The 26,352-nt window shown below is 47.5% G+C and overlaps 1 protein-coding gene across 2 annotated transcripts in view; it reads right to left on the reverse strand.

Annotated features, from left to right (window-relative positions):
- The window catches only part of MAEA (macrophage erythroblast attacher, E3 ubiquitin ligase), a 323,598-nt gene that overhangs the window by 182,839 nt on the left and 114,407 nt on the right, over nucleotides 1-26,352 (reverse strand). Inside the window, exon 1 of one of the 2 annotated variants that reach the window (XM_063924901.1) lies at nucleotides 14,904-15,220. The exons of the other annotated variant lie outside the window; for it this stretch is intronic. Within the exon in view, the coding sequence (XP_063780971.1) occupies nucleotides 14,904-14,972 (69 nt within the window). The 5' untranslated portion in view covers nucleotides 14,973-15,220. Of the gene's footprint in view, nucleotides 1-14,903; nucleotides 15,221-26,352 lie in introns of those variants that run through there. 2 annotated transcript variants of the gene reach the window in all.

A 26,352-nucleotide genomic window follows, 5' to 3' on the forward strand; every position in this document is an offset into this window, starting at 1 on the left:
TGTGTGACTGCCCCCCCAGCCTCAAAGGCTGGCATTCATGGTCACTAGGACCTAGTCCTGGATGCCGAACCTGCGGCCCTCTTGAAGATGGGCACTCTGCAGCCACCACAGTAGAGATACCCTGGTCCTTGGAGACAGGGTTATCAGCCTATGCATCGGAAGATGCGATCCGGACCACCTGTCCAACAGGTCCCTCTGAAAAGTTCTTGTATGGAACCTGCCTAATGAGATTGCTTCGTAGGAAGCTACCATTTTTCCCAGGACTCGCGTGCAATGATGCACCGCTACCTGTTTTGGCTTCAGGAGGTCTCTGACTAGAGATGACAACTCCTTGGCTTTCTCCTCCCGGAGAAAACTATTTCTGGTTTATGTCCAGAACCATCCCCAGGAACAGTAGACGTGTCATAGGAACCAGCTGTGACTTTGGACTGTTTAGAATCCAACCGTGCTGTTGTAGCACTTTCCAAAATAGTGCTGCCCCCGACTACCAACTGCTCCTTGGACCTCGCCCTTATAAAGAGATTGTCCAAGTGCGGGATACTTAAAACTCCCTTTTTTCGAAGGAGTATCATCATTTCGGCCATTTCCTTGATAAAACACCCTCGGTGCCATGTACAGTCCAAACGGCAGTGTCTGGACTTGGTAATGGTAATCCTGTACCACAAATCTGAGGTACTCCTGGCGAGGATAGTAAATGGGGACATGCAGGTAAGCATCCTTGATGCCCCGGGATACCATGTAATCCCCCTCGTCCAGGCTTCCAATAACCGCCCTGAGCGATTCCATCTTGAACTTGAATTTTTTTATGTATGTGTTCAAGGATTTTAAATATAAGAAGGGTCACACCGAACTATGCGGTTTCGGTACCCCAAACCGTGTGGAATAGTAACCCCGTCCTTGTTGAAGTAGGGGCACCTTGAGTATTACCTGCTGGGAATACCGCCTATTAATTGCCTCTAGCACAGCCTCCCTGCCTGAGGGAGTTGTCAGCAAGGCATATTTAAGGAAACGGCTGGGGGGAGACATCTCTAATTCCAGCTTGTACCCCTGAAATACTACTTGACAGAAACAGGGATCCACCTGTGAGCGAGCCCACTAATTGCTGAAATTTTTTGAGACGGCCCTCCACCATACCTGGCTACACCTGTGGAGCACCCGCGTCATGCTGTGGACTCACAGGAAGCGGGCGAAGAATTTTGATTCTGGGAACAGGCTGCTGGTGCAGCTTTTTCCCTCTTCCCTTGTCTCTGTACAGAAAGGAAGCGCCATTTGACCCGCTTGCTTTTCTGAAGCCGACAGGACTGTACCTTTTTCTGTGAGGAAACCTGAGGTAAAAATATTTCTTCCCAGCACATTGCTGTGGATACGAGGTCCCAGAGACCACCCCCAAATAATTCCTCACCCTTATAAGGCAGAATCTCTATGCGCTTTTTAAGTCAGCATCACCTGTCCAGTGACAGATCTCTAATACCCTCCTGACAGAATGGACATTACATTCATTTTGGATGCCAGCCGGCAAAATATCCCTCTGTGCATCCCTCATATATAAGACGACGTCTTTAATATGTTCTCATATTAGCAAACTAGTATGCTTAACAGGGTCACCGACCACGCTGCAGCAGCACGATCTGCAGGTTTCAGTCTAGTACCTGAGTGTGTAAATACAGACTTCAGGATAGCCTCCTGCTTTTAATCAACAGGTACCTTCAAAGTGGCCGTTCCGAAAACGGCAGTGCCACCTTTTTTTGACAACCGTGTGAGCGCCTTATCCACCCTAGGGGATACCTCCCAACGTAACTCATCCTCCTGGCGGGAAAGGGTACGCCATCAGTAACCTTTTATAAATTACTAGTTTCTTAACGGGGGAACCCACGCTTTTCACACACTTCATTTATTCATCTGATGGGGGAACAAAACACTGCCTGTTTTTTCTCCCCAAACCTAAAAACCCATTTTCAGAGGTGCTTGGGTTAATGTCAGAAATGTATAACACATTTTTTATTGCCGGGACCAAGTCACGGCTGTTCCTAGTGGATTTTGTATATGTCTGAACCTTGTCGACACTGGAGTCAAACTCCATGTCGACATCTGTGTCTGCCATCTGAGAGAGCGGGCGTGTTTGAGCCCCTGATGGCCTTTGAGACGCCTGGGCAGGCGCGGGCTGCGAAGCCGGCTGTCCCACAGCTGTTACGTCATCCACCCTTTTATGTAAGGAGTTGACACTGTCGGTTAATACCTTTCACCTAACCATCCACTCAGGTGTCGGCCCCACAGGGGGCGACATCACATATATCGGCCTCTGTTCCGTCACCATATAAGCCTCCTCATTCAACATGTCGACACAGCCGTACCGACACACCGCAGACACACAGGGAATGCTCTAAACGAGGACAGGACCCACAAAAGCCCTTTGGGGGGACAGAGTGAGAGTATGCCAGCACACACCAGAGCGCTATATACTGCAGGGACTAACTGAGTTATGTCCCCTATAGCTGCTGTTTTTATATATAATGTATACTGCGCCTAAATTTAGTGCCCCCCCTCTCTTTTTTTAACCCTTTTCTGTAGTGTAGACTGCAGGGGAGAGCCAGGGAGCTTCCCTCCAACGGAGCTGTGAGGGAAAATGGCGCCAGTGTGCTGAGGAGATAGGCTCCGCCCCTTTTTCGCTGCCTATTCTCCCGCTTTTTATGGACTTCTGGCAGGGGTATTTACCTCATATATAGCCCCTGGGGCTATATATTGAGGTATTTTCGCCAGCCAAGGTGTTTTTATTGCTGCCTCAGGGCGCCCCCCCCCAGCGCCCTGCACCCTCAGTGACCGAAGTATGAAGTGTGTGAGAGGAGCAATGGCGCACAGCTGCAGTGCTGTGCGCTACCTTGGTGAAGATTGAGTCTTCATGCCGCCGATTTTCCGGACCATCTTCTTGCTTCTGGCTCTGTAAGGGGGACGGCGGCGCGGCTCCGGGACCGAACATCAAGGCTGGGCCTGCGGTCGATCCCTCTGGAGCTAATGGTGTCCAGTAGCCTAAGAAGCCCAATCCGGCTGCAAGCAGGCGAGTTCGCTTCTTCTCCCCTTAGTCCCTCGCTGCAGTGAGCCTGTTGCCAGCAGGTCTCACTGAAAATAAAAAAATCTAAGACTATTACTTTCTAAGAGCTCAGGAGAGCCCCTAGTGTGCATCCAACCTCGGCCGGGCACGAAATCTAACTGAGGCTTGGAGGAGGGTCATAGTGGGAGGAGCCAGTGCACACCAGGTAGTCTAAGATCTTTCTAGAGTGCCCAGCCTCCTTCGGAGCCCGCTATTCCCCATGCTCCTTACGGAGTTCCCAGCATCCACTAGGACGTCAGAGAAAGGACGTTTTTGAGACCCAGAAGGGCCCTGTGACTCAGTCCAATCCGTGGATTGACTCCCTGTTTTCTCCCTGGACTCTGTTTTGTCCAGTCTCTTATGTAATGAGGCCACACTTGCATTTATTTATTTATTTATTTATTTATTACCAGTTATTTATATAGCGCACACATATTCCGCAGCGCTTTACAGAGAATATTTGCTCATTCACATCAGTCCCTGCCCCAGTAGAGCTTACAATCTATACTCACTATCACATGTACACACATTCACGCTAGGGTTAATTTTATTGGGAGCCAGTTAACCTACCTGTATATTTTTGGATTGTGGGAGGAAACCGGAGTACCCGGAGGAAACCCACGCAAGTACGGGGAGAATATACAAACTCCACACAGTTAGGGCCACGGTGGGAATCGAACCCATGACCTCAGTGCTGTGAGGCAGTAATGCTAACCATTACACCATCCGTACTGCCCCATTTAACATATGCCACATGTCCATCCACTCATGAGTCGGCGTTGCCGACGGAGACACACCACTCATCTGCTCCACCTCTTCCTTGGACGAGCCTTCCGCTTTAGACATGCCGACACGCACGTACCGACACCCCCACAGGGATATAACTATAAGGGGACAATTCTCCAACAAGGCCCTTTGGAGAGAGAGAGAGAGAGAGAGAGAGAGAGAGAGAGAGAGAGAGAGAGAGAGAGAGAGAGAGAGAGAGAGAGAGAGAGAGAGAGAGAATGCCAGCACACACCCAGCACCACCTGGCACTGGAATAAAACTAGATAACACATATACATATATATATATATATATATATAATAAGAATTTACTTACCGATAATTCTATTTCTCGGAGTCCGTAGTGGATGCTGGGGTTCCTGAAAGGACCATGGGGGGGGAATAGCGGCTCCGCAGGAGACAGGGCACAAAAAAGTAAAGCTTTTACCAGATCAGGTGGTGTGCACTGGCTCCTCCCCCTATGACCCTCCTCCAGACTCCAGTTAGGTACTGTGCCCGGACGAGCGTACACAATAAGGGAGGCAATTTGAATCCCGGGTAAGACTCATACCAGCCACACCAATCACACCGTACAACTTGTGATCTAAACCCAGTTAACAGTATGATAACAGAAAGAGCCTCTTAAAGATGGCTCCTTAACAATATAACCCGAATTTGTTAACAATAACTATGTACAGTATTGCAGATAATCCGCACTTGGGATGGGCGCCCAGCATCCACTACGGACTCCGAGAAATAGAATTATCGGTAAGTAAATTCTTATTTTCTCTATCGTCCTAAGTGGATGCTGGGGTTCCTGAAAGGACCATGGGGATTATACCAAAGCTCCCAAACGGGCGGGAGAGTGCGGATGACTCTGCAGCACCGAATGAGAGAATTCCAAGTCCTCTTTTGCCAGGGTATCAAATTTGTAGAATTTTACAAACGTGTTTTCCCCCGACCACGTAGCTGCTCGGCAGAATTGTAATGCCGAGACCCCTCGGGCAGCCGCCCAAGATGAGCCCACCTTCCTTGTGGAATGGGCCTTAACAGATTTAGGCTGTGGCAGGCCTGCCACAGAATGAGCAAGTTGAATTGTGTTACAAATCCAACGAGCAATCGTCTGCTTAGAAGCAGGGGCACCCAACTTGTTGGGTGCATATAGTATCAACAGCGAGTCAGATTTTCTGACTTCAGCCGTCCTTGAAATGTATATTTTTAAGGCTCTGACAACGTCCAACAACTTGGAGTCCTCCAAGTCGCCAGTGGCCGCAGGCACCACAATAGGTTGGTTCAGGTGAAACGCTGATACCACCTTAGGGAGAAAATGCGGACGAGTCCTCAGTTCTGCCCTATCCGAATGGAAGATTAGATAAGGGCTTTTATAAGATAAAGCCGCCAATTCAGATACTCTCCTGGCGGAAACCAGGGCCAGTAGCATAGTCACTTTCCATGTGAGATATTTAAAATCCACCTTTTTCAATGGTTCAAACCAATGGGATTTGAGGAAATCTAAAACTACATTTAGATCCCACGGTGCCACCGGAGGCACCACAGGAGGCTGTATATGCAGTACTCCTTTAACAAAAGTCTGTACCTCAGGAACTGAGGCCAATTCTTTTTGGAAGAATATTGACAGGGCCGAAATTTGAACCTTAATAGATCTCAATTTGAGACCCATAGACAATCCTGATTGTAGGAAATGTAGGAAACGACCCAGTTGAAATTCCTCCGTCGGAACACTCCGATCCTCGCACCACGCGACATATTTTCGCCAAATGCGGTGATAATGTTTCGCGGTGACTTCCTTCCTTGCCTTAATCAAGGTAGGAATGACTTCTTCTGGAATGCCTTTCCCTTTTAGGATCTGGCGTTCAACCGCCATGCCGTCAAACGCAGCCGCGGTAAGTCTTGAAAGAGACAGGGACCCTGTTGTAGCAGGTCCCTTCTCAGAAGTAGAGGGCACGGGTCGTCCGTGACCAACTCTTGAAGTTCCGGGTACCAAGTCCTTCTTGGCCAATCCGGAGCCACTAGTATTGTTCTTACTCCTCCTCACCGTATAATCTTCAATACCTTTGGTATGAGAGGCAGAGGAGGAAACACATATACTGATTTGTACACCCAAGGTGTTACCAGTGCGTCCACAGCTATTGCCTGTGGATCTCTTGACCTGGCGCAATACTTGTCCAGTTTCTTGTTGAGGCGAGACGCCATCATGTCTACCATTGGTCTTTCCCAACAGTTTATTAGCATGTGGAAGACTTCTGGATGAAGACCCCCCTCTCCCGGGTGAATATCGTGTCTGCTGAGGAAGTCTGCTTCCCAGTTGTCCACGCCCGGGAAGAACACTGCTGACAGTGCTATTACGTGATTCTCCGCCCAGCGAAGAATCTTGGCAGCTTCTGCCATTGCACTCCTGCTTCTTGTGCCGCCCTGTCTGTTTACATGGGCGACCGCCGTGATGTTGTCCGACTGAATCAACACCGGTTTTCCTTGCAGGAGTGGTTCCGCCTGGCTTAGAGCATTTTAGATTGCTCTTAGTACCAGAATGTTTATGTGAAGAGACTTTTCCAGGTTCGTCCATACCCCCTGGAAGTTTCTTCCTTGTGTGACTGCTCCCCAACCTCTCAGGCTGGCGTCCGTGGTCACCAGGATCAAATCCTGTATGCCGAATCTGCGGCCCTCCAATAGATGAGCCTTTTGCAACCACCACAGAAGATATACCCTTGTCCTTGGCGACAGGGTTATTCGCAGGTGCATCTGAGGATGCGACCCTGACCATTTGTCCAACAGATCCCTTTGGAAAATTCTTGCATGGAATCTGCCGAATGGAATTGCTTCGTAAAAAGCCACCATTTTTCCCAGGACTCTTGTGCATTGATGTACAGACACCTTTCCTGGTTTTAGGAGGTTCCTGACAGGTCGGATAACTCCTTGGCTTTTTCCTCGGGAAGAAAAACCTTTTTCTGAACCGTGTCCAGAATCATCCCTAGGAACAGCAGACGTATCGTCGGAAAACAGCTGCGATTCTTGGAATATTTAGAATCCAGTCGTGCCGTCGAAGAACTACTTTAGATAGTGCTCTTCCGACCTCCAACTGTTCTCTGGAACTTGCCCTTTTTAGGTCGTGCAAGTAAGGGATAATTTAGATGCCTTTTTTCTTTGAAGAAACATCTTTTCGGCCATTACCTTGGTAAAAAGGCCCGGGGTGCCGTGGATAATTCAAACGGCATCGTCTGAAACTGATATTGACAGTTCTGTACCACGAACCAGAGGTACCCTTGATGAGAAGGACAAAATTTGGACATGGAGGTAATCCTTGATGTCCAGGGACACCATATAGTCCCCTTTTTTCCGGTTCGCTATCACTGCTCTGAGTGACTTTATCTCGATTTGAACCTTTTATGTAAGTGTTCAAAACATTTTAGATTTAGACTATGTGTCACCAAGCCGTCTGGCTTCAGTACCACAATATAGTGTGGAAAAATAATACCCTTTTCCTTGTCGTAGGAGGGGTACTTTGATTATCACCTGCTGGATATACAGCTTGTGAATTGTTTCCAATGCTGCCTCCCTGTCGGAGGGAGCCGTTGGTAAAGCAGACTTCAGGAACCTGCGAGGAGAAGATGTCTCGACTCTCCAATCTTTACCCCTGGGATAATACTCGTACGATCTAGGGGTCAACTTGCGAGTGATCCCACTGCGCCCTGAGACTCTTGAGACTACCCCCCCACCTTGAGTCCGCTTGCACGGCCCCAGCGTCATGCTGAGGACTTGGCAGACGCGGTGGAGGGCTTCTTTTCCTGGGAAAGGGCTGCCTGCTGCAGTCTACTTCCCTTACCTCTATGTCTGGGCAGATATGACTGGCCTTTTGCCTGCATGCCCTCATGGGAAAGGAAAGATTGAGGCTGAAAAGACGGTGTCTTTTTTAGCTGAGATGTAACTTGGGGTAAAAAAGGTTGGATTTCCCAGCTGTTGCTGTGGTCCCCAGGTCCGATGGACCGACCCCCAAATAACTCCTTCCCTTTATACAGCAATACTTCCATCTGCCGTATGGGATCTGTATCACCTGACCACTGTCGTGTCCCTGACATCTTCTGGGAGATATGGACAACGCACTTATCTTGATGCCAGAGAGCAAATATCCCTCTGTGCATCTCACATACATATATATAGAATGCATCCTATTAAATGCTCTACATGAATAAAATATTTTCAGTCAGGGAATCCGACCAAGCCAACCCAGCACTGCCTCTCCAGGCTGATGGCGATCGCTGGTCGCAGTATAACCACCGTATGTGTGTATATACTTTGTAGGATATTTTTCCAGCTTCCTATCAGCTGGCTCCTTGAGGGCGGCCGTATCTGGAGACGGTAACGCCACTTGATAAGCGTGTGAGCGCCTTATCACCCTAAGGGGTGTTTCCCAACGTACCCTAATTTCTGGCGGGAAAGGGTATAACGCCAATATTTGCTATCGGGATAACCCTACGCATCATCACACACTTCATTTTATTTTATCTGATTCAGGAAAAACTACAGGTAGTTTTTTCACTCCCACATAATACCCTTTCTTGTGGTACTTGTAGTATCAGAAACACGTAACACCTCCTTCATTGCCCTTAACGTGTGGCCCTAATGAGAAATACGTTTGTTTATTCACCGTCGACACTGTATTCGGTGTCCGTGTCTGTGTCTGTGTCGACCGACTGAGGTAAATGGGCGTTTTTAAAACCCCTGACGGTGTTTCTGAGACGCCTGGACCGGTCCTAATAGATTGTCGGCCGTCTCATGTCGTCAACCGACCTTGCAGCGTGTTGACATTCTCACGTAATTCTCTAAATAAGCCATCCATTCCGGTGTCGACTCCCTAGAGAGTGACATCACCATTACAGGCAATTTCTCCGCCTCCTCACCAACATCGTCCTCATACATGTCGACACACACGTACCGACACACAGCACACACACCGGGAATGCTCTGACAGAGGACAGGACCCACTAGCCCTTTGGGGAGACAGAGGGAGAGTCTGCCAGCACACACCAAAAACGCTATAATTATATAGGGACAACCTTATATAAGTGTTTCTCCCTTATAGCATCTTTTATATATATACAATATCGCCAAAATCAGTGCCCCCCCTCTCTGTTTTAACCCTGTTTCTGTAGTGCAGTGCAGGGGAGAGCCTGGGAGCCTTCTCTCCAGCTTTTCTGTGAGAGAAAATGGCGCTGTGTGCTGAGGAGATAGGCCCCGCCCCTTTTTCGGCGGGCTCGTCTCCCGCTATTTTTGAAGTTAGGCAGGGGTTAAATATCTCCATATAGCCTCTGTGGGCTATATGTGAGGTATTTTTTGCCTCTAATAAGGTTTTTATTTGCCTCTCAGAGCGCCCCCCCCAGCGCTCTGCACCCTCAGTGACTGTTGTGTGAAGTGTGCTGAGAGGAAAATGGCGCACAGCTGCAGTGCTGTGCGCTACCTTTATGAAGACTCAGGAGTCTTCAGCCGCCGATTTTGGACCTCTTCTCTCTTCAGCGTCTGCAAGGGGGCCGGCGGCGCGGCTCCGGTGACCATCCAGGCTGTACCTGTGATCGTCCCTCTGGAGCTAGTGTCCAGTAGCCAAGCAGCAAATCCACTCTGCACGCAGGTGAGTTCACTACTTCTCCCCTAAGTCCCTCGTTGCAGTGATCCTGTTGCCAGCAGGACTCACTGTAAAGTAAAAAACCTAAGCTAAACTTTCTCTAAGCAGCTCTTTAGGAGAGCCACCTAGATTGCACCCTTCTCGTTCGGGCACAAAATCTAACTGGAGTCTGGAGGAGGGTCATAGGGGGAGGAGCCAGTGCACACCACCTGATCTGGTAAAAGCTTTACTTTTTTGTGCCCTGTCTCCTGCGGAGCCGCTATTCCCCCCCCATGGTCCTTTCAGGAACCCCAGCATCCACTTAGGACGATAGAGATATATATATATATATATATATATATATATATATCTCAATGATATACACTCACTGCGCCAATAATTGTGCCCCCCCCCCCCCCCCCTCTTTTCCAGCCCTCTGTCACAGAGTTCAGCAGGGGAGAGTCCGGGGAGCCAGCTTCTCTGCAGCTTCTGTGGAGAAAATGGCGCTGTTAGTGCTGAGGGATCAAGCTCCGCCCCCACCAGCGGCGGGCTTCGGTCCCGCTTCAATATTAAAAAAATGGCGGGGGATCTCTGTATTTACTGCCTCCGCAGCCTAATATGCCCATTAATTGCCAGTCCAGAGGTTTATTGCTGCCCAGGGAGCCCCCCTGCGCCCTGCACCCATCAGTGCCTGTTCTGTGTGTGTAATGTGTGGGAGCAATGGCGCGCAGCGTTACCGCTGTTATCTTACCTCAGTGAAGATCTGAAGTCTTCTGCCGCCTTGAAGTCTTCTTCCTTCTTATACTCACCCGGCTTCTATCTTCCAGCTCTGCGAGGAGGACGGCGGTGCGGCGCCGGGACGAACGGCAGGGTGAGACCTGCGTTCCGACTCCCTCTGGAGCTAATGGTGTCCAGTAGCCTAAGAAGCAGAGCCTATCAGTTAAGTAGGTCTGATTCTCTCTCCTCAGTTCCACGATGCAGGGAGCCTGTTGCCAGCAGTGCTCCCTGAACATAAAAAACCTAACAAAATTCTTTAATCAGAGAAACTCAGGAGAGCTCCCTGTAATGCACCCTATCTCCTCTGGGCACAAAATCCAACTGAGGTCTGGAGGAGGGGCATAGAGGGAGGAGCCAGTGCACACCCATTCTAAAGTTCTTTATAGTGCCCATGTCTCCTGCGGAGTCCGTCTATACCCCATGGTCCTTACGGAGTCCCCAGCACCCTCTAGGACGTAAGAGAAATATATTTAGATACGCCGACGTTACACCCTTGATTAGAAAGGAAGGAAATCATATATTAATGTGCATATATTCTGATTTATTTTTATTTTTTTTTATTATTATCGCCAATTATTTTTTGGCAAAGAATGGGTTAATGAACACTTTCTCCCCAAAATACCAGAATGAATTTAAGAAAGATGGATGAGGGGGGAAGGGGAAACAACTTTTAGGAGACAGATGTCACATCCTCACCTCAGTAATGTCAGTGGGAATTTCCCACTGTTATCTGTTATGTGGGCCACTGTCTGATCCTGCAGAACTCCGTCAGCGATCAGCCACAGAACACTTCAAGTTCTGTGTGTGGGTTGGCGGGCCGCGGGCGGGAGGACAGGACAGAGGAAGACGGGCGGGCATGAGGGAGCGCGGTGTGACGTCAGCACGTCACACCGCGGCCAGGTACACAGCGCAGGGCAGGCAGGAGGGAGCGCGGTGTGACGTCAGCACGTCACATCGCGAGCCGGCCGGTACTGGACGGGTCTGTGTCTCGGCAGCGCGACCATCCATTACCCCCAGGGATTTCATTTTTACCCCACTTGGGGTAATTTACCCCTGTTCCCTGACCACTGGTCTATAGATATCTAGTTACAACCCAGGATTACATGTTTATTGGCAAGATATAAAAGGCAGATCCTCCTACATGTAATACTTGCTTACTGCCACCACTCTCACGAGCAGCGTCCCAGAGTATGTGGGAACCACTGTATACACTATGTCAGTGACGATGCCATGCCACAACTAGTCTTAAAGATTCTCTTATTTTGGATTACAATAGATTTATCTTTTCTATTTTTATAACATACTACAGTGGTTCTCAAACTCGGTCCTCAGGACCCCACACAGTGCATGTTTTGCAGGTAACCCAGCAGGTGCACAGGTGTATTAATTAATCACTGACACATTTTAAAAGGTCCACAGGTGGAGCTAATTATTTCACTTGTGATTCTGTGAGGAGACCTGCAAAACATGCACTGTGTGGGGTCCTGAGGACCGAGTTTGAGAACCTGTGACATACTAGTTACCAGCCCGTCAAAATGGCAGAACAACAAACAGGGCCGGTTCTGGGCCGTTTTGCGCCCCGGGCAGGGAATAGGGGTGTGGCTTCATACAGGGGGCGTGGTCAGTTATGCCCCCTGTACAGTAGTAGTGCCGCTGAAATTCTGTGCGGTGCGCGATGACGTCATCGCGCACTGCACAGCAAAGGTCCTCTCCACGAAGGGAAACTAGACACGTAGCGTCTAGTTCCCTTCGTGGAGAGGACCTTTGCTGTGCGGTGCGCGTCTAGTTCCCTTCACAGCGGGCAGCAGCAGTGGGACACAGCGGGAGGCACAGCAGTAGCGGATCTTGCCATGGGGCGGCGCCCTCCGGAAGGCGGCGCCCCGGGCAAAAGTCCTACTTGCCGTGGCAAGATCTACTGCGGACAACAAAACAGGAATGTCAGTGCTGGCAGCTGTGCGCATCTGAACGGAGCAACACTTTACTTGCTCTGTCAGGCGCCATCTGGTGGCCGCTGGAGCGTTACACACTTTAATTCCCCCCATAGAGGGGAGGAGAAACGTTAGCCTTTTATTATACAGGATAACCAACATACCCATCCTCATTTATTGGTTGATAAAACTGATTTAGGGGGCGACATGTCAGAGGTACCCCTTGCTGGTCACTAATACGGTACACGACCCTTTTTATTCACTTCATTGACTCCCCTGGTTCTCTCGGAGACGCGTTTCACAGCGGCAGCACTTAGATCAGATGCTGCTTTGGGAGAGGAGTTCCGCGGTTTTGAGCGGCTAAGGGCGGTCTGCTGCTGGGTGGCCACCCCACAGGTCTGTGGGATCTGAGAGACTTCACAAAAGTTGGAGCGTCCAATAATCATCTCAGCTTATACCCAGCTATATATAAAGACATGTCAAACATGACTAGTCTGGGACTTGTAGTTTCACAAACAGTGATCTCACTATCTAAGACGGTGTGCAAGTTATTTTTCACAACCAATACTGGGATCCTGGGTGATACCTGCAAGTAGGAACGTATCACATGCATTTTAAATGAATCACTATTTTATATAAGCTGTTTTTTTTATATATTACTATTAAATGAATATTATTTATACATTGCATGTGTCCTGATCTCTCACTACCCTCTGCATTCTAATCTGCCCAGAAGCCAAGAGCTGGCAATCAGTTATCTAGTGTTAGGAATAAAGTTATGTCTACCTAAACGCATTCACATTTATTGACTTAGGAGCTGTTGTAGAACTACAGGTCACATCATAACCTGCTAGCCACGACAGAACATGTGCTTCCAATAGAGCTATAGAATTGCTGTTTAGGATAGGATTTCCTGAACGTATACTCCTATCACAGTGTGTTACTGCAGGTGTGTAATTCCTCTCCCTGTACAGCTGGTTACAGGCCAGGGGAGCAGCAGAACACTGCACCATAAGCAGGCCTGTAGCATCACTCCCTATAGGCTTGCATTCATACCCCATCAGTATAGGAGTAGCAGCATTTTATATGGGAGACCTCTCACTATAGACATGATACCCCATCAGAATAGGAGTAGCAGCATTTTATATGGGAGACCTCCCACTATAGACATCATACCCCATCAGAATAGGAGTAGCAGCATTTTATAGCGGAGACCTCCCACTATAAACATGATACCCCATCAGAATAAGAGTAGCAGCATTTTATATAGGAGACCTCCCACTATAGACATGATACCCCATCAGAATAGGAGTAGCAGCATTTTATATGGGAGACCTCCCACTATAGACATGATACCCCATCAGAATAGGAGTAGCAGCATTTTATAGTTGAGACCTCCCACTATAGACATGATACCCCATCAGAATAGGAGTAGCAGCATTTTATATGGGAGACCTCTCACTATAGACATGATACCCCATCAGAATAGGAGTAGCAGCATTTTATATGGGAGACCTCCCACTAGAGACATGATACCCCATCAGAATAGGAGTAGCAGCATTTTATATGGGAGACCTCCCACTATAGACATCATACCCCATCAGAATAGGAGTAGCAGCATTTTATAGCGGAGACCTCCCACTATAAACATGATACCCCATCAGAATAAGAGTAGCAGCATTTTATATAGGAGACCTCCCACTATAGACATGATACCCCATCAGAATAGGAGTAGCAGCATTTTATATGGGAGACCTCCCACTATAGACATGATACCCCATCAGAATAGGAGTAGCAGCATTTTACAGTTGAGACCTCCCACTATAGACATGATACCCCATCAGAATAGGAGTAGCAGCATTTTATAGTTGAGACCTCCCGCTATAGACATCATACACCTGCAGAATAGGAGTAGCAGCATTTTTATATGGGAGACTTCCCACTATAGACATCATACCCCAGCAGAATAGGAGTAGCAGCATTGTATATGTGAGATCTCTTACTATAGCTATAATAAGGTGTAGCAGCACTGTATATGGGAAACCTCCCACTATAGACATTATACCCCAGCAGAATAGGAGTAGCAGCATTGTATATGTGAGACCTCCCACTATAGACATCATACCCCAGCAGAATAGGAGTAGCAGCATTGTATATGTGAGATCTCTCACTATAGCTATAATAAGGTGTAGCAGCACTGTATATGGGAAACCTCCCACTATAGACATTATACCCCAGCAGAAAAGGAGTAGCAGCATTTTATATGGGAGACCTCCCACTATAGACATCATATCCCATCAGAATAGGAGTAGCTGCATTTTATAGTTGAGACCTCCGCAATAGACATCATACCCCTGCAGAATAGGAGTAGCAGCATTTTATAGCGGAGACTTCTTACTATAGACATCATACACCTGCAGAATAGGAGTAGCAGCATTGTATATGTGAGATCTCCCACTATAGATATAATAAGGTGTAGCAGCACTGTATATGGGAAACCTCCCACTATAGACATTATACCCCAGCAGAAAAGGAGTAGCAGCATTTTACATGGCAGAACTCCCACTACAGACACAATGCCCCATCAGACAAGGAGTAGCAGCACATTATAAGGCAGACTTGCCCCTACATACACACTGCCAGCTAGTATGTGAGGTGTCCCTGTGCCCCCACCTTTGCCCAGGGATGGGTACACATCAGGGGCACTGGTATATTCCCTGAACCATGTGACACACCTTTAAAGTTGGGTACTCCTGAACCTTCAGAGCCATTGAGAGCTGAGCAGCTGATTCCTGGACCGCCATCTTGGATAGAGAGGGGGAGGGGTACACAACACTAGCTGGAAGCTACATGCCCACTGTCCTGGGCATCTTGGGTAATACTGCTCACCCAGGAACAGGGCAGACAATACTAATAACGAATAATAGTAATCGTGTAAAAGAAAAAACCAGGGCGGGCGCAGGAAGAAGAAGACCCAACTGACAGCTCAGCAGCAAAACAATTAATGCCCAGACTGCTCCCTGGCTCAGCTCGTCCCACTCTCAGACCCACCCATCAATTCCTGACCGACACGTCCGTTAGCCAATCGCTGCCTCCCAGATCTATACGCGGCCCAATCATGGCTGCAGTGTCTTGACACTCCGCTGTGAAACCACAGGTAACTTAGTGACGTAACAATGAAAGTGGGAGGTGAGACACAAAAAGGACGGCTGAACCAATGGCTGTCTCCAAATCTCTGTGGAGGAATTTCTCACAGCCAATAGCCAGCGCCGGTTAGCTTTGTGACACACCCACTGCCTGGCAGCTGGGCGGCTTTATCCGTGATGCTGACAGTTGGGACGACGAATGGGGTGGGTCGATCCGTGTGTGGCAGCTGGTCTGCACCACTAGCAAAGCTCTGTCTTGTGTATGCTATGCGTGACGGAGAAATGTCACAGTGAAAGACAAGAGGGCGGGTGAGAGTTAAAAATTAGACTCCTGACAGAGCCCATTATACGTTTTATTCTGTTATTCAAGACACATGCACAATATTGTGTGGCAATGTTTTATTTAATGTGAAGAGGAACAGAATGTGGCTTATGAATTCTGTAGACTTTGTTTTGGGAATAAAAAGTCAACAATTCAAAGTTATACTTCTGTGTAAATTATATTTACTGGTTTGTACATAGAAAATATATAATAATATATCAAAGGTATTATTATTATTTAAAAGTATATTTAGGGGCAGATTTAACAACTAATGATAATCCTGTTATCACTTGTTACATATGATAAATAGTGCACCAGCCAATCAGCTCCCAACTGTCTTTTTAATAGGGTCTTCCCAAACATAGGCTCTCACCACTATAATCCATTTTGAATGCAGCTGCGAGGCTAATCTTCCTCGCTAGACGTTCATCGTCTGCAGATCCGCTCTGTCAGTCCCTCCATTGGTTACCGGTATTCTACCGTGTTAAATATAAAATATTTTCTCATACGTCCTAGAGGATGCTGGGGTCCACTTCATGACCATGGGGTATAGATGGTTCCGCAGGAGCCATGGGCACTCTTAAGACTTTTCAATGGGTGTGAACAGGCTCCTCCCTCTATGCTCCTCTTCCAGACCTCAGTTTAGAAAATGCGCCCAGGTAGACTGGTCGCACTCTAGTGGAGCTCTGCTGAGTTTCACTAAAATACTTTATGTTAGGTTTTTTATTTTCAGGGAGACTGCTGGCAACAGTCTCCCTGCTTCGTGGGACTTAGGGGTAAGAAGTAGGAACCAACTTCCTAAAGAGTTTCATGGCTCTGCCTCTGCTGACAGGACACCATTAGCTCCTGAAGGGTACTGAACACTAGCTGCGGCTATGCGCTCACTCCCACAGCACGCCGTCACCCCCCTCACAGAGCCAGAAGTCAGAAGACTGGTGAGTAGTATTACTGGAGGTCTGCAAAGAGGGATCTCCGGTCATCGTGACGGCTTAAGGTACCGCGCAGCGAGCGGGAACGTTGCGCAAACATGCTCTCCATAACACAGTGCACAGCAGGGCGCGGGGGGGCACCCTGGGCAGCATGAAACCTACTCTCACTGGCAAAAGGTGGCAAATGATGCTGTGGCACAGTCCTACACCCCCGCCAGTATAAATATCTAGTTCAATAGCTGAGGAAAAACGCGCCATTGCAGGGGGCGGGGCTTCTTCCTAAGGCAGCCAGCACACTGCTCAGCGCCATTTTCTTCCAGCAGACAGCAGGGGAAGAAATGCTGATCCTCCTCTCCACTTCTGAATCAAGTATCAGGGTGCTAAAAGGGGTGGAAAGTGTATATTGTGGTACTATAACCTATTATTGACAATATATAGCGCGGAAAGTCTCTGTGTACAAAGTACGCGACACATGGATTTTTGTCTCTCGGCACAAGGTACACGACACAGGGATTTTTTCTTTAGGCGCTGAGTTGTGGACGGGCAATTACTTTCTGTGTCCCTCTGACAGATTTTACTGTGGGTCTGTCCCCTATAAGCCCCGGAGTGTCTGTGGTGTGATTGTGCACATGTGTGACATGTCTTAGGCCGGGAGCTCTTCCCCTGAGGGAGCCATTTTAGGGACACAGAGTTGTAATGTGGTGGCACTGTCGTCGCACCAAGAGCCTGAATGGGTGAAAGAATTACGTGATAGTGTGAATCATAACAGTAAGAGATTGGATAAGTCTGAGTCTCATGCAGAAAACTGGAGAAAATCTGTCGAAGATGTGATTTTTAATAGTTCTGCCTTTTCATCCACAGGGGATCCCTCTGGTTCACATAAAAGGTCATTTGCACAAATAGTACAAACTGATACCGACACGGACTCTGATTCCTGTGTCGACACTAGTGATTCCAGGGGAATAGATCCAAAGTTAGCAAAAAACATTCAATACATGATTGTTGCTATAAAGGAGGTGTTAGAAGTTTACGGAAACCTCTCCTTTACCACAGGAGAAGGCTTACTTTTGTAAGGAAAAGAAAATTAATGTAACTTTTCCTCCATCTCATGAGCTGAACAGTCTCTTCGAGGGAGTTTGAACAAATCCGGAAAAGAAATTTCAGGTTCCCAAAAGAATTCAGGTAGCTTATCCTTTCCCTGCAGAGGACAGGAAAAGGTGGGAATCACCCCCTGTTTTAGACAGTGCCCTGTCAAGGTTAACAAAAAAAGTGATTCTCCCTGCGCCTGGGACGGCTTCACTTAAGGAGCCGGCAGACCGCAAGTTAGAGACTACGTTAAAATCTATTTATGTGGCCAATGGGACGCTACTCAGGCCTACCATTGCCTGTGCGTGGGTGAGTAGTGCTATTGAAAAGTGGTCAGAAAACTTGTCATCAGACATTGACACAATAGATATAGACGAGATACTCCTAACGTTGGGTCATATCAAAGACGCTGCTGCGTACATGCTAGAAGCCATGAAAGATATTGGTCTCTTGGGATCAAGAGCCGCTACCATGGCAATCTCAGCACGGAGGGCATTGTGGATTTCACCAATGGAATGCTGATACAGATTCCAAAAGGAATATGGAGGCTCTCCCGTACAAAGGTGAGGCCTTGTTTGGAGATGTGCTAGATGCTTTAGTTTCTACGGCTACCGCGGGTAAGTCGACATTCTTGCCTAATGCTCCTGCACCGGCGAAAAAGACACATCACTCTCAGATGCAGTCCTTTCGGCCCAATAAATACAAAAAGGGTAAAGGTTACCCTTTCTTTGCGGGTAAAGGAAGGGAAAAGGAAAATAGTCCACAGTGTCTCCAGGATCACAGGAGCAGAAATCAACCTCTGTTTCTGCCAAATCTTCAGCATAACGCTGGGGCTCCCTTGCGGGAGTCCGCTCAGGTGGGGGCATGTCTGAAACTCCTCAGTCACTTCTGGGTTCAATCTGGCCTGGACCCGTGGGTCATACAAATAGTGTCCCAAGGGTACAAACTGGAGTTTCAAGACATTCCCCATGCCAATTTTTCAAATCGACCTTACCAGCTTCTATCCCAGACAGGGAAGTGGTAGCAGCAGCAATACAAAAATTGTGTCAGGATCAAGTCATTGTCCTGGTTCCCTTGTTACAACAGGGAGAAGGGTTTTATTCAAGCCTATTTTTAGTTCCGAAGCCGGATGGCTTGGTCAGACCGATTCTAAACCTGAAAACTCTGAATCTCTACCTGCAAAGGTACAAGTTCAAGATGGAATCTCTGAGGGCAGTGATTTCCAGTCTAGAGGAAGGGGACTTCATGGTGTCAGTGGACATAAAAGATGCCTACTTACATGTTCCCATGTATCCTCCACATCAAGCTTTTCTGAGATTCGCAGTACAGAATTGCCATTACCAATTTCAGACGTTGCCGTTCAGACTCTCCACGGCACCGAGGGTGTTCACCAAGGTGATGGCGGTGATGATGGTCCTCCTTCGACAGCAAGGAGTCAATATAATTCCTTACCTGGACGATCTCCTGATAAAAGCGAGGTCCAGGGAAAGGTTGGTGCAGAACATTGCACTCTCCCTGACAGTACTTCAACAACATGGTTGGATCATAAATTTTCCAAAGTCACAGTTGGAACCGACGACAAGATTGTCCTTTCTGGGGATGATACTGGACACAGAAGTACAGAGGGTATTTCTTCCAGTAGAAAAGGCTCTGGAAATCCAGAGAATGGTCAAACAAATTCTGAAACCAACAAGAGTATCGATTCATCAATGCATTCGGGTGTTGGGGAAGATGGTAGCAGCCTACGAGGCCATACAGTTTGGCCGATTCCATGCCAAAGTATTCCAGTGGGACCTGTTGGACAAGTAGTCCGGATCCCATCTACACATGCATCAGAGTAGATGGGATCCTGTCATCCAAATCCAGAATTTCACTCATGTGGTGGATACACAGTTCTCACCTCCTAGAGGGACGCAGGTTCGGGATTTAGGACAGGGTCTTAGTAACCACGGATGCAAGTCTCCGAGGCTGGGGAGCAGTCACACAGGGGGAAAGCTTTCAAGGAAGATGGTCAAGTCAAGAAACTTGTCTACACATAAACGTTCTAGAGTTGAGAGCCATTTACAATGGCCTTCTACAAGTGATGCATCTTCTTCAAGAACAACCCGTACAGATCCAGTCGGACAATGTAACAGCAGTGGCGTACATAAACCGTCAGGGCGGAACGAAAAGCTGAGTGGCAATGGCAGAGGTGTCAAAGATCCTCCTCTGGGCAGAAAGACATGCAAGAGCTCTGTCGGCAATTTTCATTCCGGGAGTGGACAACTGGGAAGCAGACTTCCTCAGCAGACACGATCTCCATCCAGGAGAATGGGGCCTCCACCAAGAAGTCTTCGCAAAGGTGACAGGTCTTTGGGGAGTTCCTCAAGTAGACATGATGGCATCTCGTCTCAACAAGAAGCTTCAGAGATATTGTTCCAGGTTGAGAGACCCTTAAGTAATAGCAGTGGATGCACTAGTGACCCAGTGAGTATTTCGGTCGGTATATGTCTTCCCTTCACTTCCACTCATTCCGAAAGTTCATAAGAAGAACAGGGGTTCGAGCAATCCTCATTGTCCCAGACTGGCCAAGGAGGGCTTGGTATCCAGATCTTCAGGAGTTGCTCATAGAAGATCCTCGGCCTCTTCCTCTTCGCAAGGACCTGCTGTAGCAGGGGCCGTGCGTGTATCAAGACTTACCGTGACTACGTTTGACGGCATGGCTGTTGAGCGCCGGATCCTAGCCCGAAAGGGTATTCCCAAAGAAGTCATTCCCACTCTTATTCAGGCCAGGAAAGGAGTAACGTCTAGACATTACCACCGTATTTGTAGAAAATATGTGTCTTGGTGTGAAACCAAGAAGGCTCCAACGGAAGAGTTTCAGTTAGGACGTTTTCTCCATTTTCTCCAGGCAGGTGTGGATGCGGGCCTACGACTGGGTTCAATCAAGGTCCAGATTTCGTCCTTGTCCATTTTCTTTCAGAAACAATTGGCCTCCCTTCCAGAAGTTCAGACATTCGTGAAAGGGGTTCTGCACATCCAACCTCCATTTGTGCCTCCTGTGGCACCATGGGATCTTAACGTGGTGTTGCAGTTCCTTCAATCGGATTGGTTTGAACCTCTCCAGGAGATAGAGTTGAAGTTTCTCACTTGGAAAGTGGTCATGCTGTTGGCCTTGGCATCCGCAAGGAGGGTGTCTGAGTTAGGGGCCTTGTCTCACAAGAGCCCTTCCTTGGTTTTCAATGAAGATAGGGCTGAGTTAAGAACTCGTCAGCAATTTCTTCCAAAGGTGGTTTCTTCTTTCCATATAAACCAACCTATTGTGGTGCCAGTGGCTACTGACACTTTTGCTGCTTCAAAGTCTCTGGATGTGGTCAGGGCTTTGAGAATTTATGTCGCAAGAACAGCACGGATACGGAAAACAGAGGCTCTGTTTGTCCTGTATGCTCCCAACAAGATTGGGTGTCCTGCTTCTAAGCAGACTATTGCGCGCTGGATCAGGATTGCCTATACCGAATTCGGTGACTGCCCATTCTACTAGAAAGGTGGGCTCATCCTGGGCTGCTGCCCGGGGGCTCTCGGCATTACAACTTTGCCGAGCAGCTACTTGGTCAGGGACAAACACGCTTTCTAAGTTTTACAAGTTTGACACCTTGTCCGATGAGGATCTACAGTTTGGTCAGTCAGTGCTGCAGGGTCATCCGCACTCTCCCGCCCGTACTGGAGCTTTGGTATAACCCCATGGTACTGAAGTGGACCCCAGCATCCTCTACGGACTAGGAGAAAAGGATTTACCGGTAGGTATTAAAATCCTGTTTTTACTTACATACAAGGCTATTAACCAAACTGCACCAACATACATCTCTCCACTCATCTCAAAATATCTCCCTACCCGACCTCTCCTCTCTGCACAAGATCTGCGTCTCTCATCCACACGTATTACTTGTTCCCACTCAAAATTACAGGACTTTGGGGGTAATTCAGGCTTGATCACTCTCTAGCGTTTTTTGCACCACTGCGATCAGGTCAGGCCTGCGCATCTGTATGCACCGCAATGCACAGGTGCGTCGCACGGGTACAAAGCGGATCGTTGCTGTGCGATGGGTTTTATGAAGAATCCATTCACACAGCTGATCGCAAAGAGATTGACAGCAAGAAGGCGTTTGTGGGTGGCAACTGACCCTTTTCTGGGAGTGGTTGGAAAAACGCAGGCGTGTCCAAGCGTTTGCAGGGTGGGTGTCTGACGTCAATTCCGGCACCGGACAGGCTGAAGTGATCGCAGCGGCTGAGTAAGTTCTGGGCAACTTAGAAACTGCAGAAAGTTTAGTTGTACCGCTCGGCTGCACATGCGTTTGCACACTTTCACATCTAAAATACACTGCCCTGTAGGTGGAGATTATTTGTTCGCAGCGCTGCAAAAAACTGCTAGTGAGCGATCATGTCTGAATGACCCCCTTTATGCGGGCTTCCCCCACTCTGTGGAAAGCCCTCCCACGCACAATAAGACTCACCTCTAGTCTCCAAACCTTTAAACGTTCCATGAAAACTCACCTCTTCAGACAAGCCTATAAAATCCAGACCCACCCACATGACCATCAGTGATTCCCTATCCAATTACATCCTCTCTGTACAGTCCCCATCTCCTCACATACTTCTCTAGCATACATAAGGGATATTGGGGAAAACTAGTATGATTGGTATAGACGGGGTCCAAAGGAGCCAGTGCACTTTAAATTTCTTCAACTGGGTGTGCTGGCTCCTGCCCTCGATGCCCCCTCCCACAGGCAGTTTAGAAAAAAGTGCCCTCAGGAGAGGATGCACATCTTTGCAGCACCAGAAAGTTTTCTTCAGTTTCTTTTAAATCTTTTATTTTTTTCAGTATGCTGTCTGGGCAACAGCATACTTGCACCGTGGGAGTTAGGAGGGGGACAGTCACCGGCCTGACGAGGTGCAGAGCCACTTCCCCGCTGCAGGACCACCGTCCTGAGTGGTTGTTGTTCAGCGGGGCACTAAGCCTTGAGTTTTTTAACTTTTTTTTCTTTTGGGGAACTTTTCCATACTTTACGACCCACGTGGACTACGATTGGAATGGTAATCTGTGCCGAGCGAAGCGGTAGCGGAGTGAAGGCACCATGCCCGAAGCATGGCGAGCGAAGCGAGCCATGCGAGGGGACGCAGTGCACTAGTTGGGGTTCCCAGTCACTTTACGCAAAAAACGACACCAAAAAAAGTAAAAAAAACTCATGTCGACCTTTTCATGTGTCGACCATTTTCATGTGTCGACCATGTGTCCATGTCGACCATGTCAATGTCGACCAATAATATATACATCAATGAGCTTTGGAACTCAGATAATGTGTGGGTGTATTGTTTTCTCTTATGGGATACAGTGTTTTGCGATGCATACCGCACTTTTATCGTATATGGTAATAAGATGTGCCTGGCATCTGCAATATATATTAGAGCGGGCATTTTAAATATTTGTGAGAAATCAATTTGGCATTCATAGATGGGGGCTCGTCCGGGATATTAGGGTCTTAGTGATGCACTGTACATTACAAACGCGGCTGTAATTGACCGGCTCCAATGGACGCATTGCAAAGCTGATGAAAATAAAATCCACGTTAATGTATTGTTGTGGTATCAGTAAGCCGCTGATATGAAATTCAAGGGACAATGCGTTTCTCATAATATTTAAGATGCTAAAATGTATTTTTATTGTTGCAAAACAAGGTTCAAATAAGTCATATTGTGTTTGATTCAGATTGGATTGTTTATCTGTTTAAGTAGGTTTAAAAGTATATTTAAAAGTTGCTGCATAGCTTTGATATAGTTTTTATTTTTAACTCAGGCCTTAAATAACTTCAGGTGCTTGCATGGTGTGTGATTTCTTTGTGACAAAGGAAGCCGCATGGTCTGTCCTCCATTTTGGACTAACCACATGGCCTGTCCACCATTTTGTGTAACCCTCATGGATGTGGAAGGGGGAGGAGCAGCGGCCATTTTGGGAAGGTCATTTTTCTAAATGGCTGATTTTCCGTCTGCTCAAGAATAATCAGCTTTCCTTGGTCACATGAAACACAATTTATGAGTTACCAATGCATTTATTTAACCCATGCCATAGTCAATTACAAATAGTTTCAATGGGGCTTAGTGAAAGTTAATAGTGAGATGAATACTTGATGTAAGAAGTACACACAGAAAAAACAAAGTTTTTTTTCTTTTACCTCTAGGATTTAGGTAACTCTGCTTACTATAAGATAGCCATTGAAATGCAAATTAACCTGTGTAACTGCTTTTTCTTAGCAGTGAAAACCACGTTTACAGGCAGCCAAAAGCACACAGCATTGATATGCAAATTAGAAGCACTAAATGGGTAAATGAGTTTCATAGGAGACCAGTGAATGATACATATATACAATATTATTATAATTATGTGGGTGTTTATATCAGTGTATGTTCTGCAAGATGGCTATCCAATCTGAATCATAGCATTTAAATTATTGATTATTGCTAGAGTCATTATAGATCTGTGTGAAACCGGAGATATTTTTGTTGCTATATAGTTAAAACTAAAATAAGTATTTAAGGAAGTAAGAGTAAAATCACAAAACGCATTTCTGGCCCAGTAGTAAGGGGGTTTATACAGAAAGAATGTGTGTTGTGTTAAGTGAGCAATTATAGTTGGTATTGCTCACATTTATAGAAATTGTATGATTTGTGCTATTGCGGACGTACGGTTTTGTACACGTGTCTCGGACAAAGTACGGATCTGTACACGCGGCGTAAGCACGGTCGTGTGTTTACGCAAATTGCGTAAGAATACGGTCGCTAAGTACAAATTACACAATAGTTCGTTTAGTTTAAAGGTGGGACACTAGCCACGCTACAATAGCACCAAACTACCCGATTTCTAAAGAAATTTAGTATAAAAACAAAGTTTAGTATAAAACTCTTATTTACTGTCTTGCCTCTGGGAGTAAAACTGTTTATCTGAATGAATGATGATTTTCTGTACAGAAAAAAAAACAAACCAAAGTGTATTTGAGTGAGTGAACGTAGGAGCGAGTGGAAATTTGAACCCCGGAATTCGGAATCTCGTCGTGTGGTACATCAAGTGAGTGGGGACTTGGTGGCGTGAGGCGGCTGACTCACGTTAGTATAAGGCAGTGGTTCCCAAACTGTGTGCCGTGGCTCCCTGGGGTGCCTCGGGACACTTGCAGGGGTGCCTTGGATTGGTGGTCCAGGATCAATTCAAATTATTTATGGTCAATATAATAGGCAAAACCAGTGCTAGTAGCTGTCAGTTATAAAATATGGGGACAAAAAGAAGCAAATCTTGTACCTCACCACACAATTGAGCCTAAGGATGACATATAAACACAATCAACTTAATTTCTCTATCGTCCTAGTGGATGCTGGGGTTCCTGAAAGGACCATGGGGAATAGCGGCTCCGCAGGAGACAGGGCACAAAAAAGTAAAGCTTTAGGATCAGGTGGTGTGCACTGGCTCCTCCCCCTATGACCCTCCTCCAAGCCTCAGTTAGATTTTTGTGCCCGGCCGAGAAGGGTGCAATCTAGGTGGCTCTCCTAAAGAGCTGCTTAGAAAAGTTTAGCTTAGGTTTTTTATTTTACAGTGAGTCCTGCTGGCAACAGGATCACTGCAACGAGGGACTTAGGGGAGAAGAAGTGAACTCACCTGCGTGCAGGATGGATTGGCTTCTTGGCTACTGGACATCAGCTCCAGAGGGACGATCACAGGTACAGCCTGGATGGTCACCGGAGCCTTGCCGCCGGCCCCCTTGCAGATGCTGAAGTAAGAAGAGGTCCAGAATCGGCGGCAGAAGACTCCTCAGTCTTCTAAAGGTAGCGCACAGCACTGCAGCTGTGCGCCATTTTCCTCTCAGCACACTTCACACGGCAGTCACTGAGGGTGCAGGGCGCTGGGAGGGGGGCGCCCTGGGAGGCAAATGAATACCTATTTTGGCTAAAAATACCTCACATATAGCCTCCGGAGGCTATATGGAGATATTTAACCCCTGCCAGAATCCGTTAAGAGCGGGAGACGAGGCCGCCGAAAAAGGGGCGGGGCCTATCTCCTCAGCACACAGCGCCATTTTCCCTCACAGAAAGGCTGGAGGGAAGGCTCCCAGGCTCTCCCCTGCACTGCACTACAGAAACAGGGTTAAAACAGAGAGGGGGGGCACTAATTTGGCGTTAGAAATATATAAAAAAGATGCTATAAGGGAAAACACTTATATAAGGTTGTCCCTATATAATTATAGCGTTTTTGGTGTGTGCTGGTAAACTCTCCCTCTGTCTCTCCAAAGGGCTAGTGGGTCCTGTCCTCTATCAGAGCATTCCCTGTGTGTGTGCTGTGTGTCGGTACGTGTGTGTCGACATGTATGAGGACGATGTTGGTGAGGAGGCGGAGCAATTGCCTGTAATGGTGATGTCACTCTCTAGGGAGTCGACACCGGAATGGATGGTTTATTTAGGGAATTACGTGATAATGTCAACACGCTGCAAGGTCGGTTGACGACATGAGACGGCCGACAAACAATTAGTACCGGTCCAGACGTCTCAAAAACACCGTCAGGGGTTTTAAAACGCCCGTTTACTTTAGTCGGTCGACACAGACACAGACAGGGACACTGAATCCAGTGTCGACGGTGAATAAACAAACGTATTCCTTATTAGGGCCACACGTTAAGGGCAATGA

Source organism: Pseudophryne corroboree, chromosome 1, assembly GCF_028390025.1.
Source record: "Pseudophryne corroboree isolate aPseCor3 chromosome 1, aPseCor3.hap2, whole genome shotgun sequence".
NCBI classification, from domain to species: domain Eukaryota; kingdom Metazoa; phylum Chordata; class Amphibia; order Anura; family Myobatrachidae; genus Pseudophryne; species Pseudophryne corroboree.